Source organism: Bos indicus x Bos taurus, chromosome 13, assembly GCF_003369695.1.
Source record: "Bos indicus x Bos taurus breed Angus x Brahman F1 hybrid chromosome 13, Bos_hybrid_MaternalHap_v2.0, whole genome shotgun sequence".
NCBI lineage: Eukaryota > Metazoa > Chordata > Mammalia > Artiodactyla > Bovidae > Bos > Bos indicus x Bos taurus.
In genome coordinates, this window is record NC_040088.1 from 70,977,344 (window position 1) to 70,996,624 (window position 19,281).

Here is a 19,281-nt window from a genome sequence, read left to right on the forward strand (position 1 = left end):
TTCATTATTTATATTTTATTAAAAGATAAATTTGAAAGAGTAAAAGTGGATGGTGGCAAAATAATTTCAAATTAAATTTTCCTACTTGAAAAACCAACAGCTACATTTCACAATGGAGGAAAACTGAAAATAATTCCTTACTGCTATTAAAAGGGCTTCCCTTGTGGCTCAGCTAGTAAAGAATCCGCCTGCAATGTGGGAGACCTGGTTCAATCCCTGCCTGGGTTAGGAAGATCCCCTGGAGAAGGGAAAGGCTACCCACTCCAGTATGCTGGCCTGGAGAATTCCATGACTATATATGTCCATGGGGGTAGCAACGAGTTGGACACAACTGAGTGAATTTCACACACTAACAGACTTGTAAGCTATTAAAAATGGCTGATTAAATAAAGGCAGGTGATACGGTTCTAAATACAGAATTACTGGAAGCTAGTAAAGCATGTAACACAGAACTGCAATATATATAGTCATGGAGGCAAATACTGGGTCATATCTACTCAGTTAGAAGTGAACAAGGTTTAGAAAAATCAGAGATGCCATATGAACAGAGCACATAAAAGACACAAACAAAATATACTTCTTCAGCATGTTAAAAACAATCACATCAAAAAAAGTATACAGATAAAAAAATGTCATAGATGACATAAGAAAATAGTGTGTGTATATATTTTTTGCATATATATATATATAAATCTACAGTATTTACCACTGTTGATATATATATATTTTGAAGCAGCTTTGATGCTGCTATCATAAACTAAATTGTACAGCTTGGATTATTACAAGTCACAGAATCAAGGTTTAAAATTGGAGTTCACATCCCCAGCTACATTTTTATATACATTTATTTCTCAGCTTCCACATGATCTTGGTCGGGAGTCTTGTGGTATTTGGATTTTGTCGGAGTTTCTATGCAGTGCTCAGCTGCTAATACACTGCATTTGTTTTGCCCTTTAATAACATCATTACCAAGTTGATTAAAATTACATTAGACTCATTATATACATAAAAAATATTGTCACATTCACTAGCTAAACAAATGTTACTCTCATTTTATAACATATACTTCTGTACCTTGAAAGCTTAAAAGCCCCAATTTACAAGAAGAACCATCAGTGTTAGGTTTTCTATTCTCTACTGTTCGAACAAGAGCAAGGTAAGGGTGAAAACAAGCTCTCCAGTGAAACCCAAAGACATACTTTCTTGGAGTGCCCAAAACTTGGCCGCTGTTTTGGTCATTGTAGTGTAAAAGAATATTCTGAAATACATTGCTGATTTGTTACCATGAAACTGAACTTTTTTCACTGAACCAACCAACCAAAAAAAAGATTTCTGAAAAAATGATAGCCACGCTATTTAAAAAAAAAAAAAAAGGACCAAAATCTGAGATTCCTAGTAATAATTAGGATCATTTTTTACAATTTTACAAAGCAATAATTTAATGGCCTAAGAGCAGCAATATCCACTGACTACATTCTTTAAAGGAAGAGGGCCAGGAAAAGACCATGTAAGTATCTCCCTGCCCTTTGTAGGGAGGTTTCACAGGAATTTAAGGGACAGAAGTAAGAAAGGACCATATTATTAATCCTGCTTTCAAATGAATTTCAAAGCAGTTGGTTCTGCTATGAGTGACTGGTGATCGGTAACTTGCAACTTCAGCTGGCATCCACTGGAGAGTTATGCACACACTTCCTGGGCGTCTGGCAAGCATACTCTGCTCTGAGCTTTGTAGGAGTCAGACCAGAAAAAAGGGCACAGACACACAAAAGCGGACTTCTCTGTGAACATGGACACACTGCGTGCTGCACTTCTGAAAACAAAACTTAAACTGCACTGATTTTTTTAAGCACCATTAAGTGGTTAGCCTTTCTCTCCAATGTCTTTAATTTTCAGACTGAAAGCTGAATGAGAAAGCTGAGCATTCCATGAGATGCTGAATCAAGTCAGGGCAAACCCTCAAGTCACTTTAGGACCTGGGTTAAAAATAAAACGAGGGGACGTGGCGGTGGACGGACAAAACCTGACTAAAAGATAAGTTAGGGAAAAGGAGAATAAATTATTCCATGGATCTAGATTAAAAGTTCTTTTAACATTTTTTTAGTTCTGTGTTTGACTGTATATGGGTAGATGCCTATATAGTAGCTATTAAAAAACACATACACTAGGTAGAGCCTTAAAAATATCTATTCTACTGCTTTTCAGTGCTTTGTAACATTACTCAAAATAGAATGGGCTAAGAGAGTACAAATATTCAGATTTTGGAGAAAGATATTAATGAAACTGTGCGTGCATCCCTAAATGCTATTGCTATGTTTCCAGGTTAAATTCCTTTTAATGGGTTCGGTGATGATGCACGTTAAAAGCTCGTCTTTAAGCAGCATCTAGGTGGGGATGAAATCACTTCCATATATTCTTATTACTGACATACATGAGAACTGTGCGAGTTCTTTACAATCGTATAAAATACTGCTTTGGCAATTATAAACATAGCAATTCAGGTCTCATACGGTTTCTATTCTCTTGTCTGCAGCAAGTACAAATGAATTCTTACAGCAATACTGACTCCTGCATAGAGAGTCCATCCCGATTTCTGTAGTGATACGCTGGAGGCGAGGGCCCTGAATACTGAAACCCGGGTGAAGTGGCGTCTTCCAGAGCTGGGGAAGTTCTATACCGCACTGGACCATCTACGGAGACTGAGGGGAGTGAGTGGTCCTGATAGGGGGCGTGGTGAAACGTGGGGTGTCTTGGGAAACTGCTCAAGTGGCCACGGTTGACATCTCTTGTCCACGGCTGTCCGTGCATCTCTGGTCTCCACGTGTAACCAACTTCTGACCATTTTCTGTTATCTGGCAAACAATCCCCTGGAGGAAGGATGAATCTCCCATTCTTTGGGGACCCTGAATTGCCCGAATATCCGCCGGCACCAAGATCAACAGGGAGAACTTCTATTCGACTCGACGGCTGGACCAGAGGAGTCGGGCGGCTGTAAGATTTCTCTGGAGAAGCACTGATTGAAAGTGTGGAGCCGTAAGGTCTCCGGGAAGGATTTGTGTGTGCCCCGGGGGGAAACGGGAAGCTGCTGTTGGCGGCGGGGACCCGTTTTGGAGAGCTGCCCTGGTAGGTTGGGGGGTTACTGTACGAAGGGGGGTGCGCAGGCCCGCGATCTTCCCCGTCTGGCAGGAACGGGTGCTGGGCGTAACTCGAAGGCAGGACTTTGAAGGCGAACTTGGGTGGGGCTCTGGACGGGCTGGCGCCGGGCTCGGCGGGCCTCCGGGGGCTCTGCGCCCGCGCGCGCTCCAGTGCCTCCTCCACGGCGCCTCCCGGACCGTCCTCGGGCACGTTGTCGTACTGAGAGGCCGTGGAGCCGCGCTTGCCCTCATCTGCATCCAGCACCTTCGTCTTCTGCCTCACGTGGGGAGCCCGGGGGTCGGCGAGCACAGGGGGTGCGGCCCGGCTCCGGCCTTCCACAGCGGACTTAGCGGTCTTCTCCAGAACCGCGGCCTCGGAAGGCTTGTGCCATCGGGGCGCGAACTCCTTCCGGGCGCGCGAGGTGGCGTTGCTGTTCTGATTGGCCGCCGCGTGGTTGTACTGCCCGGAGCCGTCCTGGGCGCCCGGTGGGAGTCTCCTCTGCGCCTGCGCCTCCGCCTCGTCGCGAAGCCGTTTACCCTCCTCGTCCGACGACTTACGCCGCTGCTGCCTCGCCCTCTCGGGGGTGCCGGTCCGGCGTGGGTGGGGTGGGGAGGGCTCGTGGGTCTTGTGGGGCGAGCCGCTGCCTCTCCGACCGCCAGGGTGGGGACTCGACCTGCCCACGCTCCTCTGTCCGTTGCTCAGGTGAGTAACACCAGCTGACTGACCTTCAGGGGGAAGCTGCCCCAAAGGTTTCTTTGGAAATTCATCCTCTTTGCCTAAAAGGAAAGACACATTCATAAGTGCCATATGTGCATGAGCAAACAGTACCAAACCTAAGGCTTACAATCAATGAATTTCTGCTTACTCTTCACTTGCGCACTCAACATGCATACCCACAACAGAGACATGCAGCATTTTAGTACCTTAGGAGAAGCATTTTTTAGAGAGATTGACATGAAAACATTCCAAAACTCCAAAGTCTTATTAGACAATGTGCAGATCGGAAGATTTTATATACCCTTATATGAATAGTAAGAAAAAGTGATAGTGACTCAGTAGTGTCCCACTCTTTGGGATTCCATGGACTGTAGCCCACCAGGCTCCTCTGTCCAGTATTTCCCAAGAATACTGGAGTGGGTAGCCATTCCCTTCTCCAGGGGATCTTCTGGACCCTCAGATCAAAGCTGGCAGGCAGATTATTTACTGTCTGAGCCAACAGGGAAGCCCATGAGCAAGGATCACAGAATTGTATAAGATGATTATTAAATTTTGTTAAGCTATTATTACCTTTTTCAAAAATGCAAAGCTGATATTCTCATTTCTATTCCTAAAACAATCTTGCAGGTCAGTAGTTCAATGTCTTACTATTACATTCCTTCCACTTAAGCGTTCCTCAACTAAAAGAGTTTAGACTCTCAGTAAAATAGTTTCTATCAACTTCAAGCAAGTCTGCCAAGTTTAAAGGTCAACTGATGACCAACTGTGGCTCCAAGTTGTACCCAAATCACTCATTATTATTCTCTCAAGTAACTTCACAGGATAAAAAGAAACAATATTCTGTACTTCCAAATTAATATTCTAACAGGGTCCTACTTTAAATGCAAAAAAAGGAAAAAAGAAAGAGAAAATCATATTAGATACTTTTAGTTTTACATTTCAAATAACACCAGAAAATTAAAGAGGAATTAAAGGAATGCGCATTTAGTAAACAGTGTCTAAAAACAATCCACCATAATATGGACACCCATAAATACCATCTTGAAAAGATGACAGACTTCACTTGTAAAAATTCCAAAGTTTAAGATATATGCTTTCTACCTGTCACTACAAAATCATACATTCTCACTTAAAAATAAGTTGTTTCTCTCTTCAAATGTCCCCCCCACCTAACAAACGGTTAGGAGGAAGCCATGGGTCCACAGTTGTGAGCAGGCAGATGCCACCTTGCTTTCATGTAGCTCATGGTTTAGGTGATGATAACTATTATTTACCCACATATCATAATTTTAAGATATTAAAAAAGTTCAATGAGCTTTTCCTTGGAAGGGAGCGGAGAATGATGGTAAATAACCTTTAAATAGATGAGCCGCCAGACTCAGAGTTACTGAGCTAAAAATAAACTTTGTGTTTCCCTAATTCAGTGGGTTTTTTTAACTTTTTAAAAGGAAATTCTTCTTCTCTAACCAACTCTCATATGAAACTCCAATAAATAAAAAAATATAAACAAAGCTGCTCTAGGTAAAGTGGAAGGAAGAAGTAGGGAGGAAAGAAGACTAAGAGAGAATTGAACATCTGGGGAAAATAATACCACATCATATCCTGTCCCTATGTTCTCATATCCAGAGATTTCCATCCTGAAATCTTCCGGATACATAAAAGGCATGCATCAGCAAAGACTAATAGGATGCATGGTAAAATGCAGAATTGCAAATATAAGGCATGTATTTCTCAGGAAAAGGAATGAAAAAATGAGGAAGTAATAGACTGAGGTGGTAATTTCATGCCTGAAGCAAAATGGAAAGGTATGTGTTATACATATGAGGGATTTTTAATTTTTCAATATAAAGGGTGAGAAAAGTATTCACCTTACACTTAACACTACTTTATATTCAAGCCAATATACACATTTCTCTAAGAAGAGACATTAATATTCTATGCATCTACACATCATATTAGAATTAAAAGAAAATTTTAGCATGTTCCATTTACTGAATGGTCAAGAGGCCAAAATCCACACTGGGATGGAAAAAATCTGCAACTGTTTTAAAACATCCAAAAAGTAGCTTCTTAAAGGTCTTTCACGGTCACCCATAATACATCTCCCTTTCACCTTAGGAGTCGATAACCGGCTCAAAGTGCAGTCCTACTTATTTTGCAGTCTAGTGTCTAAAATAGTAACAGAATCACAACTGAGGTTTTGACAGAATGTCCACTCATTCATATGTAATTATTCTTAATTAGAGTAATGATGTTATCACTCAAATAAACAGTACAGAGACATAATAGTAATAAATACCCAAGATCTATATAGCTAAGAAACTAGATATAGCAGGATTTGGAGGGGAAAAAAAAAATTCAGTGCAAACAAAAGGACATGATGTCTATAATTAACTGCTGAATGTCAGTCTCTCACTAGGAACGAGGACTCTAAGAGGTAACGATGGATACCTCAACTGAACAAAGCTATTTAGAGGATACAGCCCTTAGCTCCCATAAAGATTGTAAGTAGGAAAAAAGGAGAGCACTTTGAAAGGCGCAATAGACAAGCATATAAGAAAGAGCCTTCTAAAACCTAGGTGCTTGAAAACCCTAACTCCTCCCCATATTATGGATAGTACTGAAGGTTAAGCCAGGGGGCCTACGCGGGAGGGTCAGTGTGTTCCCAGGCACCAGGGCCGGACCGCAGTGCTGGGGTCTGCACAACTTAGAACAGCGCGGGACAGCAGCTCCTGTCCACAGGGACCTGTGACCGGGGAGCGGGCAGGGCCGTGACTCCGCACCCACTTCTGTCCTCTACCAGCAGTCGCTGACGGATTCCCGTGACTGACCCAAGCCCTCTGAACAGCGCAAATCCTCAGCAGTTCAAGGGCAAGCAAATATACACTTGTTCACGTTTCTAAGGGCCTCCGTGGCAGTGGGAAGGGCCCTGTCTCTCAAGAGGAGGGACCTAGGAGAAGGAAGGGAAAGAGGGGAGGGGAAGGATGGGCCAGAATCAGGGAGAATAATGGGGGCGATGGGGCGGGGAGATACCCACAGCAGAGCGTTGGGCCTCCTGAGGCCGCTGCTGGACTGAGTGAGGCCCAGGACTCATCTGGCAACCACAGCAGCAAAACCCAGGGGCCCTGCGCCCAGGAGAGCTGACCTCTGTGTCTAAGTACAGGATCAGGAGAAAAATATTCTCCGACTTCATTATAAAGTGATCCCTTTCTGAAGCACATACACCATTGTCTCATGTGCTGAAGTACATATACCATTGTCTCATGAGCTGATAAATACTCTCTGCCCTTTTCCCACACAAGTAGATCCGTATAAGCATTAAACATTCTTGGACAGTATCTTTCACAGATTCAAACTATTCAAACTATGCAGCGCCCCCCCCACCCCGCCCAACGTGCCTAATACACACACTGCTGCATTTGGTCTTTGGTTTAAATATCTCCTTTCACACCTAAGCAACGGGGTATAACTAAAAGATTCAAGCATAATTGATGTCAAACAGATGGCTATAAATAGGCACTAAGTATTAATATTTATTATCCATACTTTCATTCTGGACTTCTTTTCAATAGACATGACATTGTTTTCTGCTCACCTCACTTTAGCTCCTTGCCTAAAATTCTGTTCTTCACTTCCTCCCCTGAAAACCAGGAGTTTAAATGAAGAAGTGGGAAAGCAGCATGATTCCCATCACACACAAGACGGACGCTTCTGTGAAAATACCACGCTAATGACACTTTTCACTAGGGTTCCATCACATAAATGGTAAATATCTTTATGCCACTGCCAAGAATTAGACTACTCTGCTCAAAAAAAAAAAAGGAACTGTAACTTGATATATTTCAGAAAAAGGCAAAAAGTTTCTTATTTTTCTTGAATAACACTTTTTTCTTTAAAACAACAACAAAAAGAACACTCCTTAGCATCCCTTTAAAAAAAAAAAGGGGGAGTCTCTTTAGTCCCTTCTGGCTGCTCCATCTTCCATCGTACTCAGGTCTCTGTCACCACCCAGTGGACACCACACGCAACTACAAGTCCCTCAGCCGGCCTGCCTCGGAAGACCGCAGCGGCTTTCTGTATCCAAGCAGAGAACATCAGCCCGGAGAATAACCCAGCTCCAGGGTCATTTATCCACCCCCACCTCCTCTATCTCTGTCTACCGTAAAAAGATCTTACAAACTACCGCCACCAAGTTTCCTCATGTGTAGACTGGGGCTGAGTGTTTTGTAAAAGTTATTTGAGGGATTAAATGAGACACTGTGTGGAATGTGGCACAGAGCAGACACTCAATAAACACTAGCTGCTAGTTAGATGCTAAATCAGTCCATTCCATTACACAAGTTTGGATATTTTATTCTCATGTTTAAACAGTTCTGTTATATATATTTTTTCTATTAATGTATGTGTCTTTTACTAAAACTTGTTTTAAACTTTTTAAAAGTAGGTAAGTCATTTAAAAATAAATATTGGAATAGCAAGAATATAGTTAGTAACTGTTACTCCAAATGCATTCCCTGTGACAGGAAAGAATCAGTAGAGAAGGACAACACTACATGAGAGGAGACCTCCCGGAGCAGGGCGCTGGCCTCACTGGGCCCAGGCCCACACGCCACCACTGCAGTGATGGCTTAACTTCTGGTGAACCCTGATGACGCAAAACAAACCTCAGAGAAACACCGATTAGACTCCTTGCGCTTAAATAACTAAAAGCAAAGCATCTTGGTTTTTAGCAAAACTGTGTTCTGAAAACTTTCTACTGTGCTCTCTCTGCATTTTGTTTTTTCTTTCCCTCTTATCCAGTACTACCCTTCATCCACCCTTCCCTATTTACCCTGTTTCTAGCTCTATTATGACTCTATTCATACTCTACTGTTGCTGCGTAAATTCTGGGTCTCCTCCGTGCACCCTGAGAACAGAAGGAATGTCTTTTTAGTTGTTAAATCCCCAACACAGCACCTAGCAGAAAACCTAACAGGAGGCACTGGAAGATGTTTTGGAATAAGTGAATAAAATATATTATCTACACTGCAGCATACTGCGAAGAACCAGGGATGAGCAGTCAGGAACCTCAGACTCGGACTCTGCTATCTGCAGCTTCTGCGGGCTTCATGTTTATTAGCATTTTAGTATCAGTTTCCTCTTCTATAAAATGGGACTTCTACTTGCTCCAGTACCGCATGTGGTTCTACAAGTGATGGTGAAAGTAAAGAGTGCTGATTGTTATGGTAACTTAAGCCATGGTTAACTTCTGTTGAAACAACATTATCTATCTATTAAACTTCCTAATTTTCCAACTAGGAGAGGCAGATTTAATGAATATTTGCTCTTTCTTAAACTAATGAAGCCATAAGCAGCCAACAAGACACTGATTTACATGATGTCATCACAAGTATGCAGACGTTTTCACAGCAATGGGCCATGTTAACTGCACAGTATCTCCTGATCTTAACTGTAAGTTATACATAAAGCATCTGGCTATTTCCTTACCAGGCTCTGGAAGGTCGAGCTTTGCCCGCTTCAGTTCTGCCATAGAAATCTGGAGCTGCTCTATTACAAAGTCATCTTCGAAGAAAAAATCCTTTGCCAAGGTCTCCTGAAGAAATTCTACAAGTTCTTCCATGGACAATCTCATAAGATGTTCTAAGAAAAGATGAGAAAAATATACAATGGCTACTTTAGGTTGAGAAGAAAACATATTTTATTCGATGTCTATTTTTAAGAGTGCACCACATACAACTTCCAAATAGCCTTGTGACTATCACCAAAACTCAGTACAAAACTGTTTCCTGATATTAAAGCACAGAGAAAAGCAGTTCACAGAGAAAAGCAGGTAGCCTCGGGGGACTGGGGAAAGGTGAATGCTGCTAAATACCTTCTCACAGGTGTAAGAATAACCATACCTGGGTATTATTTTTCCCCAGAGCATGAGCTCCTAGAGACCGGAGACTGACAAAGACCACCCAGGATGATGTATGTGTTTTCCTGATAACAGCTGTGACTGCCACAGGCATAGCCACTTCTAGGTCTGTATTTTAACTGTCTCAGAGTTTTTCAAAAATCTCGGAGGCAAGAATTCTACCACTAAACCACCAATGCCCCTCTCTGAATTTCTTGAAAATCTGGATTATTAATTTTATCTGTATTGATACTATGCCAGTGTCCTACAAGCAGATGTGTGTACATGCAGTTCAACTTACAGAAGTAAATGACACTTTACACATTATTCACCTCTTTGCTTTCCCCCAGTCAATGGTGTGTATCACTGATACCTCTCACTTCAACAAGTATGATTTTATGCTGTCATTATTAACAACTGCATAAGAATCCACTGTGTGTATGCTCTAAATTTATGAATAATTGGTCTTCTAATACTGGGCATTTAGGTTGCCTTTTTTTTTTTACTGTTTAAAGTCACAGTGTGATTTTTCTTTTTTAAATAACAATGCCTCTAAATATTGGTAAGGGAATCAGGAAAAAAAACAAGAAAAAATCTTAGGAGCCTCAGGTAACTATTGGCCCAGAAGCTTTATATGATGAAGGAACTTATATAAGTCCTTGATCTCTGTCTTCCTAATGAAGAAAGAGTATACAACAGCAAAGGCTTTCCAGAGTTTAACCTAATGATAGTAGGATTTAAAGTAGTTGTTGTGTTTAAGGTTAATTTACAAAGAGTAGAGGAACTTTTTACTTGTCAAAATTAATCAAGAGTCGTAAGTGAAACACAATTTAAGAGGAGGGAGAGAGTTATGGGGCTTTCTCACTGCTAAAGGAACGTTCAACTGGTAAGTATATACCTTAACACAGAGTATGCTTCTGTTCTACATCTTGGTCAGTTCATAATCCAGAGAGAAGAGAAGGGCATGGTGGGGAGAGGGGAGGGAGGGAGACTGACTGACTTCCTGCGGTTATGACCACAGATCTGAGTTTTGGGAGGCAGTTCACTGCCAAACTGCTTCATCTTAGGGCTGTGGTTTGGTGTTGGGGAGGCAGGGACGTGAACCTCAAGACTTCTGAATCCTCTTCTCTCAGAGTAAACAACACAGATGTGATTTTAAAGTTTCAGTCTTATCTAGAATCTGAATAATCTGGTGCTCCTGAAGACCATGCTTTTCAAGTAAGCAATCAAACCATTTCCTATCAAAGTACCAAGGACATTCTTAGAACAAAGCCACAGCGGGGAGGAAAACTAGAGAACAGGACCCCAAGCACTCAGCTAATGTGTCACTGAGCTGGGAAACTGAAGAGATGACCATTCAAGAACAAGGCAAGCGGGCGGAGTATACAGTGAGCGTGAACTCAGGCTGTGCCGCAGGCGGGAGGTGCTGCCTGAGGGGCACCCACGTGAGCTTCTCTTCCCTTCTCTGCATGGTCACAAAAGGAGTGCCTAAGTTTTAAGGGTAGTTTAAGACTTTAAGGTGAATAAGGTCCCTCATATTCATAAAGAGCAACTCTCACTTCTTGACTTTCAGAGTAAGGCACAGCATATCCTATTTACCAAGCCCTTGCGATATTGCAACTGAAGGCCTTTTGCTACATTTGGACAACTGTGAGCCTGGAGGGTACTTGCTACAGAGGCCACAAAGCAGCCAGACAGGGAGATAGGGGGAGGGTCCCCAACTCTGGTCTATGGCGTGGGGCTGGATGCTCTTTTCCTGGTGAAGCAATCACAGAAAACGCCCTCTGTAGACCTGTTAACTAAAGGGCCTGGCTTCTTTGGTCTCTCCCTTTTCGTATTAAACTTATCAAAGAAAAAAAATAAATAAATAAGGGACATCCCCCCCACACACACACCATGGAAACAAGTAACTAGTAGGAATATTAGTAGTAGTAAAACCAACATACTACATTCAACTTAAATGTGAAGATGAAACTGACACAGAGAAAAGAATTAAGAGTTTTGCAAGGAGTAAGCTTCTAGTCACGACGAAGAACCAACGAGGGAAAACCACCAACTGAAGATAATTTCTTCACTGATTTTAAAGAATTTTTAAACTCATTACTAAAAAGAAATGACCTTGAAGTTGGGTGGGTAACGAGAAGTCAAGATTTAAAACAAGGCTAGCTTTTGTGAAATCTTTATAATTAAATGCTTTCTTACTTCTGTGTAATTTTAAGATTGTGTAAGACATAGCAGTAAGAACTCGCTCTCCTTCGAAGATATAGATGTCCCATATTCTGAGGTTTAGTGTAAAGGGCGTCTATAATTAAAAACAAAACAGAAATAAGATGAACAGTTTGTCCTCGTCTGGTATTTTTAATTTTATGATTGGACTTTTAAAATAAACACTCACCCGATCAAGGAAACATTGAAAAAACCATTTCATTGTGTAAAAACTTGTGTAGACTTCTTGAGAATCCTGGAAAAAACAAAAATTTCACAATTTCTGGATTGCTGCACACAAAACATGACAATATAATAAATACTAAAAGTTAGGCAGGTTGTTGGAGGCAGCTGTCACAGCTGAACAAAACCATTCATTACGAATCTCCTCTGTGCTGCGGTATTTCCACTTTTTCTCTTCTGACTCTCTCTTCTTCCTCAGTTGTACTTTTGAAAATCACCCTGAGAATAAACCCCTCATAAGATAAGACTGTAATACAACACTTTGATTCTCTTTTAATATATTCTAAAAGGAAGCATCGTTGCTTTACTAAATTACTGTATTTTTTCAGAGGAGTATGCATGTGATTCACTGAGGACGAATCTGTATGATCCTTAAAATATTTTAGTGCAAATACTTTAGTGCAATTAAAAAACCTCCTAAATCACTGAGGAATCACATACCCTTAAAAACTATATTGTTTGTATTATTATGTATCAGCTTCAAAGGCGACTGATGCTATGAGTTAGGGCTGTGATAGTTCAGCGGTACTAAATTCCACCAATCTAATGTCCTGTGAGCAACTGGAACTGCTCAGTAAATGAAATGGACGAGACTGTACACCAATAGAGTAATGGGGACCAATGGCTGCACTCAAGGCTTCTAGCTTTATTCTTGGTATAGGTGGGTGTAAGTCAAGGTCATATCTACCTACCAAGTGCTGCTTAAGCTTGGACAAAAATTTATTCAGTATTTTTTCATGATGTTCTTGAAACCTCAAGAGTTTGGGAAAACCATGGACAAAAAATCCTAGAATACAAACATAAAAACAATACTTCATAAATAATAACAACAGAAACCCCTAGTTTAAAATGCAACATATTTCTTTTATCTTTTAGCTGTTAACAACAATAAAAACAAACCTAATAGTTACCCAAATATTTTTACTTCTCTCCAAGGTAACAATTATGTATAAGCTTTGATTAATGAAAACTTATAGCCTAGTATGTGTTTGCTAAGGATCGCCTATCACCTTGTAAAAATATAAAAGAGGACGGAGTATTTCTGAATTAAAAGGGAAAATAAGAAAATAAGAAAAAATGGAAACTGAAGCTTTTTATCAAGATTATCTGTTTCCTTGAAGTACTGGGTAAACACACACTTCTATAAATTATTCTAATCTTGATCACTTATTTTGCTTCCCCATTATATAAAACAAACACTGTATTACTTTTTTCGGGCTTACTCTAACAGTATCATTAGAGTAACCATGATTCCCAGGTTAATATCACTTTTTAATCCTTTTTATAAGTGATATGTAACATAAACTAAAACATACGGGCATGTATGATCAATGTTAACATAGTCTATCCCAAATGATTACGCAATACAATCTATAAGATTTCTAGGAAGTAACTGTAAATGGGAAGTTAGTATTAACTTTGTGTATGTAACTCATGGAAATTTACATCTATTTTTATTCACAAGTTTCCTTTCAGATATTCTAATAGTCCATTAAAAAGGATGCACACACAATGAATTTGATTTCTCCATATGGGTTCTTCAGCCTGGGTTCTAGGTAACTTCAAAAGACGTTAATAAGTGTTCTATGTTTTTAAAAGAATCCAGGAGAAATACTGTATGTCACATATACCCTTTTTTGCATATGTTCACAGGCATATGAGCTTTTGAATGTTTCTAAGTTGTTTCATAGACTAAAGACACTTGTTTTTCTTGGTTTACCTCATCTCCCAGACTTATCTGATCTTGGAGTCCAATATTTCCCCACAGAACGCATGTTTCCAAAACGTAAAAGTATGTCCCTGCAAGAAACTGCGGAACACTGCTGGGAAGAACTGCTTTATGATCCTTGGGGAAGGGCTATTTCTTAACCGATTCTCAGCTTTCTAAGGAGTGTGTAAAAATCTCCAGAGATAGAAAATTCCTCCCCTAGTAATACTTTCTGGTGAAATAATTTCATTAAAAAAAAACACAAAACTCTCTCTCTCTACTGACACTTTCATGGTCAATTTGAGAGGAGTGGGGGTTGGAAGAAACTCAAGACAAAGTCTGATTTTGAAAAAGGCAATTCCTTCAGTAATAAACAGAGCTCAAGGATGCTAAGATACCCAACACCGCTTCCCTTTTCAGTGGGGTTCCAGACTTGGTATTTTAAATCTCATGCTTTAGCCCTCACATTACACTTTTGTGAGTGATAACAGCTTCATATAGGAAATGCAAAGAACTGAGGTAGCCTTCAGTTATAAAATTTCATAGGCAGATCTAGAAACAAATATCTCTAGGTACAAACTTACCCATAACAATGACCTAAACTGGTTTGTAAATGTAAATGTTAGAATATTAAAATAAGTACTGCTTTGTAGATTAGTCTGGGGCTTCCCAGGTGGTGCAGTGGTAAAGAACCCACCTGCCAATGCAGGAAGCACAAGGGAGGTAGGTTTGATCCCTGGATCGGAAAGCTCCTCTAGAGAAGGACATAGCAACCCACTCCAGTGTTCCTGCCTGGGAAATCCCATGGACAGAGGAGCCTGGTGGGCTGCAGTCCACAGAGAGTCAGACATGACTGAGTACACACACATAGCTTAGACTGCTGACAGTAACTACTGCAAGCAAGTTACCAGGCTTCTTAAAAGAGATGGATTTTCTAAAACTGGACAGTATTCCACATAATTACACACTACTTAAGCTGTTAATATTCCACTGTACTTCCAAGATTATCAGCAATGCCATCTCACGCTAAAGCAAAATAAAGACTGATAAGGAAGAGTTGTGTTTCTTCAAGATGCCTTTGGCAATGATACTATTGAATGGCAGCTCAATGTAACGTGTCTTACTAATGGAGTCCACTTATGGGATGCAGAGAGTCCAGAAACACTTATCATGTAGACAGTATTTATTTTTTTAAAAATTCACAGCAAACACTGAAGGAGATAGCTAAATGCAAACATATACACATACACACAATGCTTCGACAATAAGCACATGGTAAGAATGTGAGATTTAATAAACTATGGAAGGTCATAGTTTTGAAAATTTAAAACATCACTTTAACCTGTGGCAGGTTCCCCAGCACATGAAGCTTTAACGTTCACAAAGAGAATGATGGTCCATTCTCGGAGTGATTAGTGTTAAAACTGTTTTTAATTTGGTATCATCACACTCAATGGCATTGAGAAAATAATTTTGCATTATATAGAGAAACACCACTTTTATTTTCAAGAGAAGTTTCAATCCAAACTCTCTCAAGTTAAGTTTATTGCATATGCTTGGCAAATATAAGGAAAATATTATTCAAAACAGTGTAATAACTTGAAAACCAAAAAATTATGCAAGCTTTGAAATATCAAACTTCCCAGAATATGTTATCAGCTTTTTTTACTGTAAGATGGAACCAATTTTAAGTCTGAAAGAATTAAAACACATATTTGACATACCAAATCACTGTGGGCCTTTCCTTTAAACACCTCAGTGTCATTTCTCAATTAATATTCTCTAACAAACTGGTATAAATCGCAATATCCAGTCAACAGTAGACATTTCTCTGAAGGCATAACTGTCTAATAGTTTCGATCAAAAGCTTCCAAGAATTCAGTTTTTCCTAAATTCTTCCAAACCTAGTTTCTCCTAACCAGGGCAAGTAAGGAAAGAATTTTAAAACGTCAATAGTATATTTTGTAGTAAAGACGAAGGACTATAAATCTGAACAGAAAAGCTTAGAAAAGTTCAATGAAGAAGAATTAAATAAGAAATTAGTAATAAATACTAGTGAATTAAACATGCCCCTAGACAAGTTTCTATACTTGACTCTACCAAGCATCACCCCCAAGTCTGACTTTGTTCGAACCTGCCAGTCTCTCCCTCCCCTGTTTGTTGCTGGTGATCAGCCTCAGGGTCCTCTTACCGTGCATGGCGTGTTTGGGACCTGAGAACAGCTTGACCAGGGCCCAGAAGGCATCTTCCTCGTTCATATACATGAGGAGCAAGGCTGTGATCTGGCTCATCCCCTGACAGTATCCAACCTCCTAAAGAGAAACGAGAACAGAGAAACCGGGGGTTTTAAGATCAAATTACATGTACAGGCGGGTATGAAGAACTGAGGTAGAAAACAGAAAAGGCCTAAATACATTACTTAATGTGCAGTTCTACAGAGAAATATTATAGCCTTCACAGTACTGAACCACATGCTATCAAAGACTGTGTTTGTGTTGAAGGATACATGCAGAAGTGTGGACAAGGCTAACCTACAAGGACTTTACTGACCTCTGCTCAATACTGTTCTTACACTTTCTGTAAAGAGCACTGTTTCTATGTCTGTTTTATGTGTGATTCTCAGCTCAATATTCCTCCTCTTTGCTCAGATGTTGGCAAATTTCTCTCCTTGCACAGTTCCCAGTTGGCTGTCTTTTCTCTAGATTTCCAGATCCTTACAGAGACATATTTTGGGGGACCCCTTCCAGTCTAAGCCCCTTCCCTGAGAACTGCCCATTCTCCCCATAATTACACATAATGACACTTATATGTCATATCGCATGGCCTTAGGGATCCATGTCATGACATGTGAACCACCGCTCATGGAGACGAGGACACCTAACTCCGGCTGCTGCTGCTAAGTTGCGTCAGTCGTGTCCGACTCTGTGCAACCTCACAGACGGCAGCCCACCAGGCTTCGCCGTTCCTGGGATTCCCTAGGGAACGGGATTCCCTAACCCCAGGGAAGCATTAATTCAGCTGCATGACAATTTTACTCATTCATTAATCACATGTTTCTCTAGGAAAACTGAATAAAGCCACAACTACGTATACAGTGGTATGTAGTTGAACAGAATGCCCACATTGAGGCTATGGCTGCAAAGCAGCCTAAGAAAAACAGACAAGCAGGCACAGAGAGACATCTGAAGAGAGAAACAGTACAATGAACAGTTTCCAGAGACAATCAGAGTCACCACGTGGCCCCGAGCGGGACAGAAAGAGGAGCTCTTCTCCCTGTAGGCTTCTCACCCTCCAGCTCCAACAGCCACCCTCAGCTTCATTTCTATGAGATGTCCCTTTAATCAATTCCTTTTTAACTTGCCCTAGGTTGAGTGAATTTCTGTCCCTTGTAACTTAAAAGGTTTTGATTACAGTAGAAATGGTACACCTCAAGGTTCAAGGTGTCCTTCCTGGAATCTGGTCAGCAAAGCATTTACTTGGCATCTATACTGGCGTTGACACTAGCTGATCTCTTCCCCCAAATCTCTCTCCCTCAAGAGTAATCAATGCCTTAAGAATAACATGTTCTAATACCAAAATGTTTAGTTTTGGCTTACTCCAGGAGACAGCAAGTAGGTACCTACGTTCTGCTATCCGGACCTCACCAAATAAACGAAATGTGATTCTGAAAGGCAACCCCCCAGGGGAACGAAGAGTCACCAAGAGTCAAACAGAATTAATCTAGCCACTACTTCCTGCCCCTCTTGCCCTGCCAATTCCCAGTCCTAAGTGCTTAAAATAAAAACAAGAAAAACACCACCACAAAACAAAGCAATCTGTAGTAAGGGGGGAAAAGTGAGCTTTGCTGTCCTACTGTGGTTCTTCCCACTTTCCAAGCAACTCTGCTCTGATACCCTGGGGCAGATGAGGGAGCCTTGGGAAGGTCCACACAGACCGTCCAGTCCTGAGATGAAGCAACACAGGCCAAGGGGGTTTTTTCAGGAAGGAGGCCCAAAGATTTCCTCCAGGTGCTCAGAACACAGCTCAAAGAGGCAGGCAGGCAGGCAGGCGCTGACTTACCGTATTATAAATAGAATATGCAGCAAGAACGTGGAACAGGGATTGTTGCCTAGAGGAAAGAAATTTACATGGAACACAATTTAGTTTTTTCACTTTTAAAATTAGGAACTTAAAAAAAAAAAAAAACACACAGTTTGACTGATGATAAATAGATAATCCAGATAAAGCTACTATTATTATAAAGAAATGACCCCAAGCTCAAATTTAAACAATACACAGCCCAAACTTGAGGCTAGATAACACTCATTTTGACAGAAAGGATTTATAACAAAAAGCACAAAGCACATCACCATGTCTTCAATTTGGTGTCCTCTTTCAGTTCTCACTATAGAATCATCCCCACAGAAGGGGCCGGCTGGACGGAGCTGTGGACCAGCCTGCTGAAGCCTCATTCACAGGGCCAGCATCCCACATCACCTTGCAGGGTGGGGGCACGTCCCCTAGGGGGCGGTGTCCGCTGGAAATCGACTTCCAGGACTGGCATCACCTCTCCCCTGGCCAGGATTCAGGGCCCAGGATCCAAGCGTGGGAACAGGAGTGGCTCCACCCACCGTTGCCTCTTGTCCACTAACAACATGTTTGCTTTCTGCTCCATCAACCTTAGGCTCTGCTGCTCTAGAGGTCCTGGCTCCAAAGAGAGGAGTGTCCCCACTAGGAGACAAACACTTCCACCGAACTGGGAGCCAGGTTGGCCACCCTACCACTATGGGCTCCGCATGCCTCTCAATCAGCGGGCAAAGGAGGCGGCGAGTGTGCCGGCTGGAGTGACTGATCCTGGTCGTTAAGGGGAAAGGTGAGCTGCTAGGACACGGTGGACATAAGCAAGAGCACGTCTGGGACAGAGAATAACTGAAGGTGCCTTTGAGTATAACCGAACCCAGTGATTCAAGTCCACGGAACACCGCCACAATCAAATTCAGGCAGGACTGCTAATGGTAGACTCTTCAAGAATAAAGGTTTAGGGCCCCCAGCAGCCAAGGTGCCTGTTGAGGGCAAAGGGTACACGGGATGGGAAGTGGAAGGTAAGTAAGTTATGACCAGCAGGGACCGCATGCCCAGTCACGGAGATGACGACTACATCTGTTAAGAGTATGTTTTCCTTATTTTGGTATCAATGTCTGTGGATATACATATATATTTTTAATGTGCTTTGCTCCTTCTCTTTTCCCTTATGTCCCCATCTACCATAAGATGTTTAATAATAGCTGACTTTATATCACAGCATTTAGGTTACACGTATCAAAGCAAAAGGAGTACATATCCCCAAGGACTCAGCATCATTCTGTCGGGAGGGGGTTGGCATATTTTGAGTTGTAAGCAG

At 41.3% G+C, this 19,281-nt stretch overlaps 1 protein-coding gene across 5 annotated transcripts in view; it reads right to left on the reverse strand.

Annotated features, from left to right (window-relative positions):
- Positions 1–361: 361 nt before the first annotated feature.
- USP6NL (USP6 N-terminal like) overlaps positions 362–19,281 on the reverse strand; it is a 135,207-nt gene continuing 116,287 nt past the window's right edge. For all 5 annotated transcript variants that reach the window (XM_027560198.1, XM_027560201.1, XM_027560199.1 and 2 more), the window contains 7 exons: positions 17,961–18,009; positions 16,093–16,213; positions 12,886–12,980; positions 12,141–12,206; positions 11,948–12,047; positions 9,337–9,489; positions 362–3,908 (listed from right to left, as the gene is read on the reverse strand). In XM_027560198.1, coding sequence (XP_027415999.1) covers positions 2,548–3,908; positions 9,337–9,489; positions 11,948–12,047; positions 12,141–12,206; positions 12,886–12,980; positions 16,093–16,213; positions 17,961–18,009 — 1,945 coding nt within the window. In that variant the 3' untranslated portion in view covers positions 362–2,547. The remainder of the gene's footprint in view (positions 3,909–9,336; positions 9,490–11,947; positions 12,048–12,140; positions 12,207–12,885; positions 12,981–16,092; positions 16,214–17,960; positions 18,010–19,281) is intronic.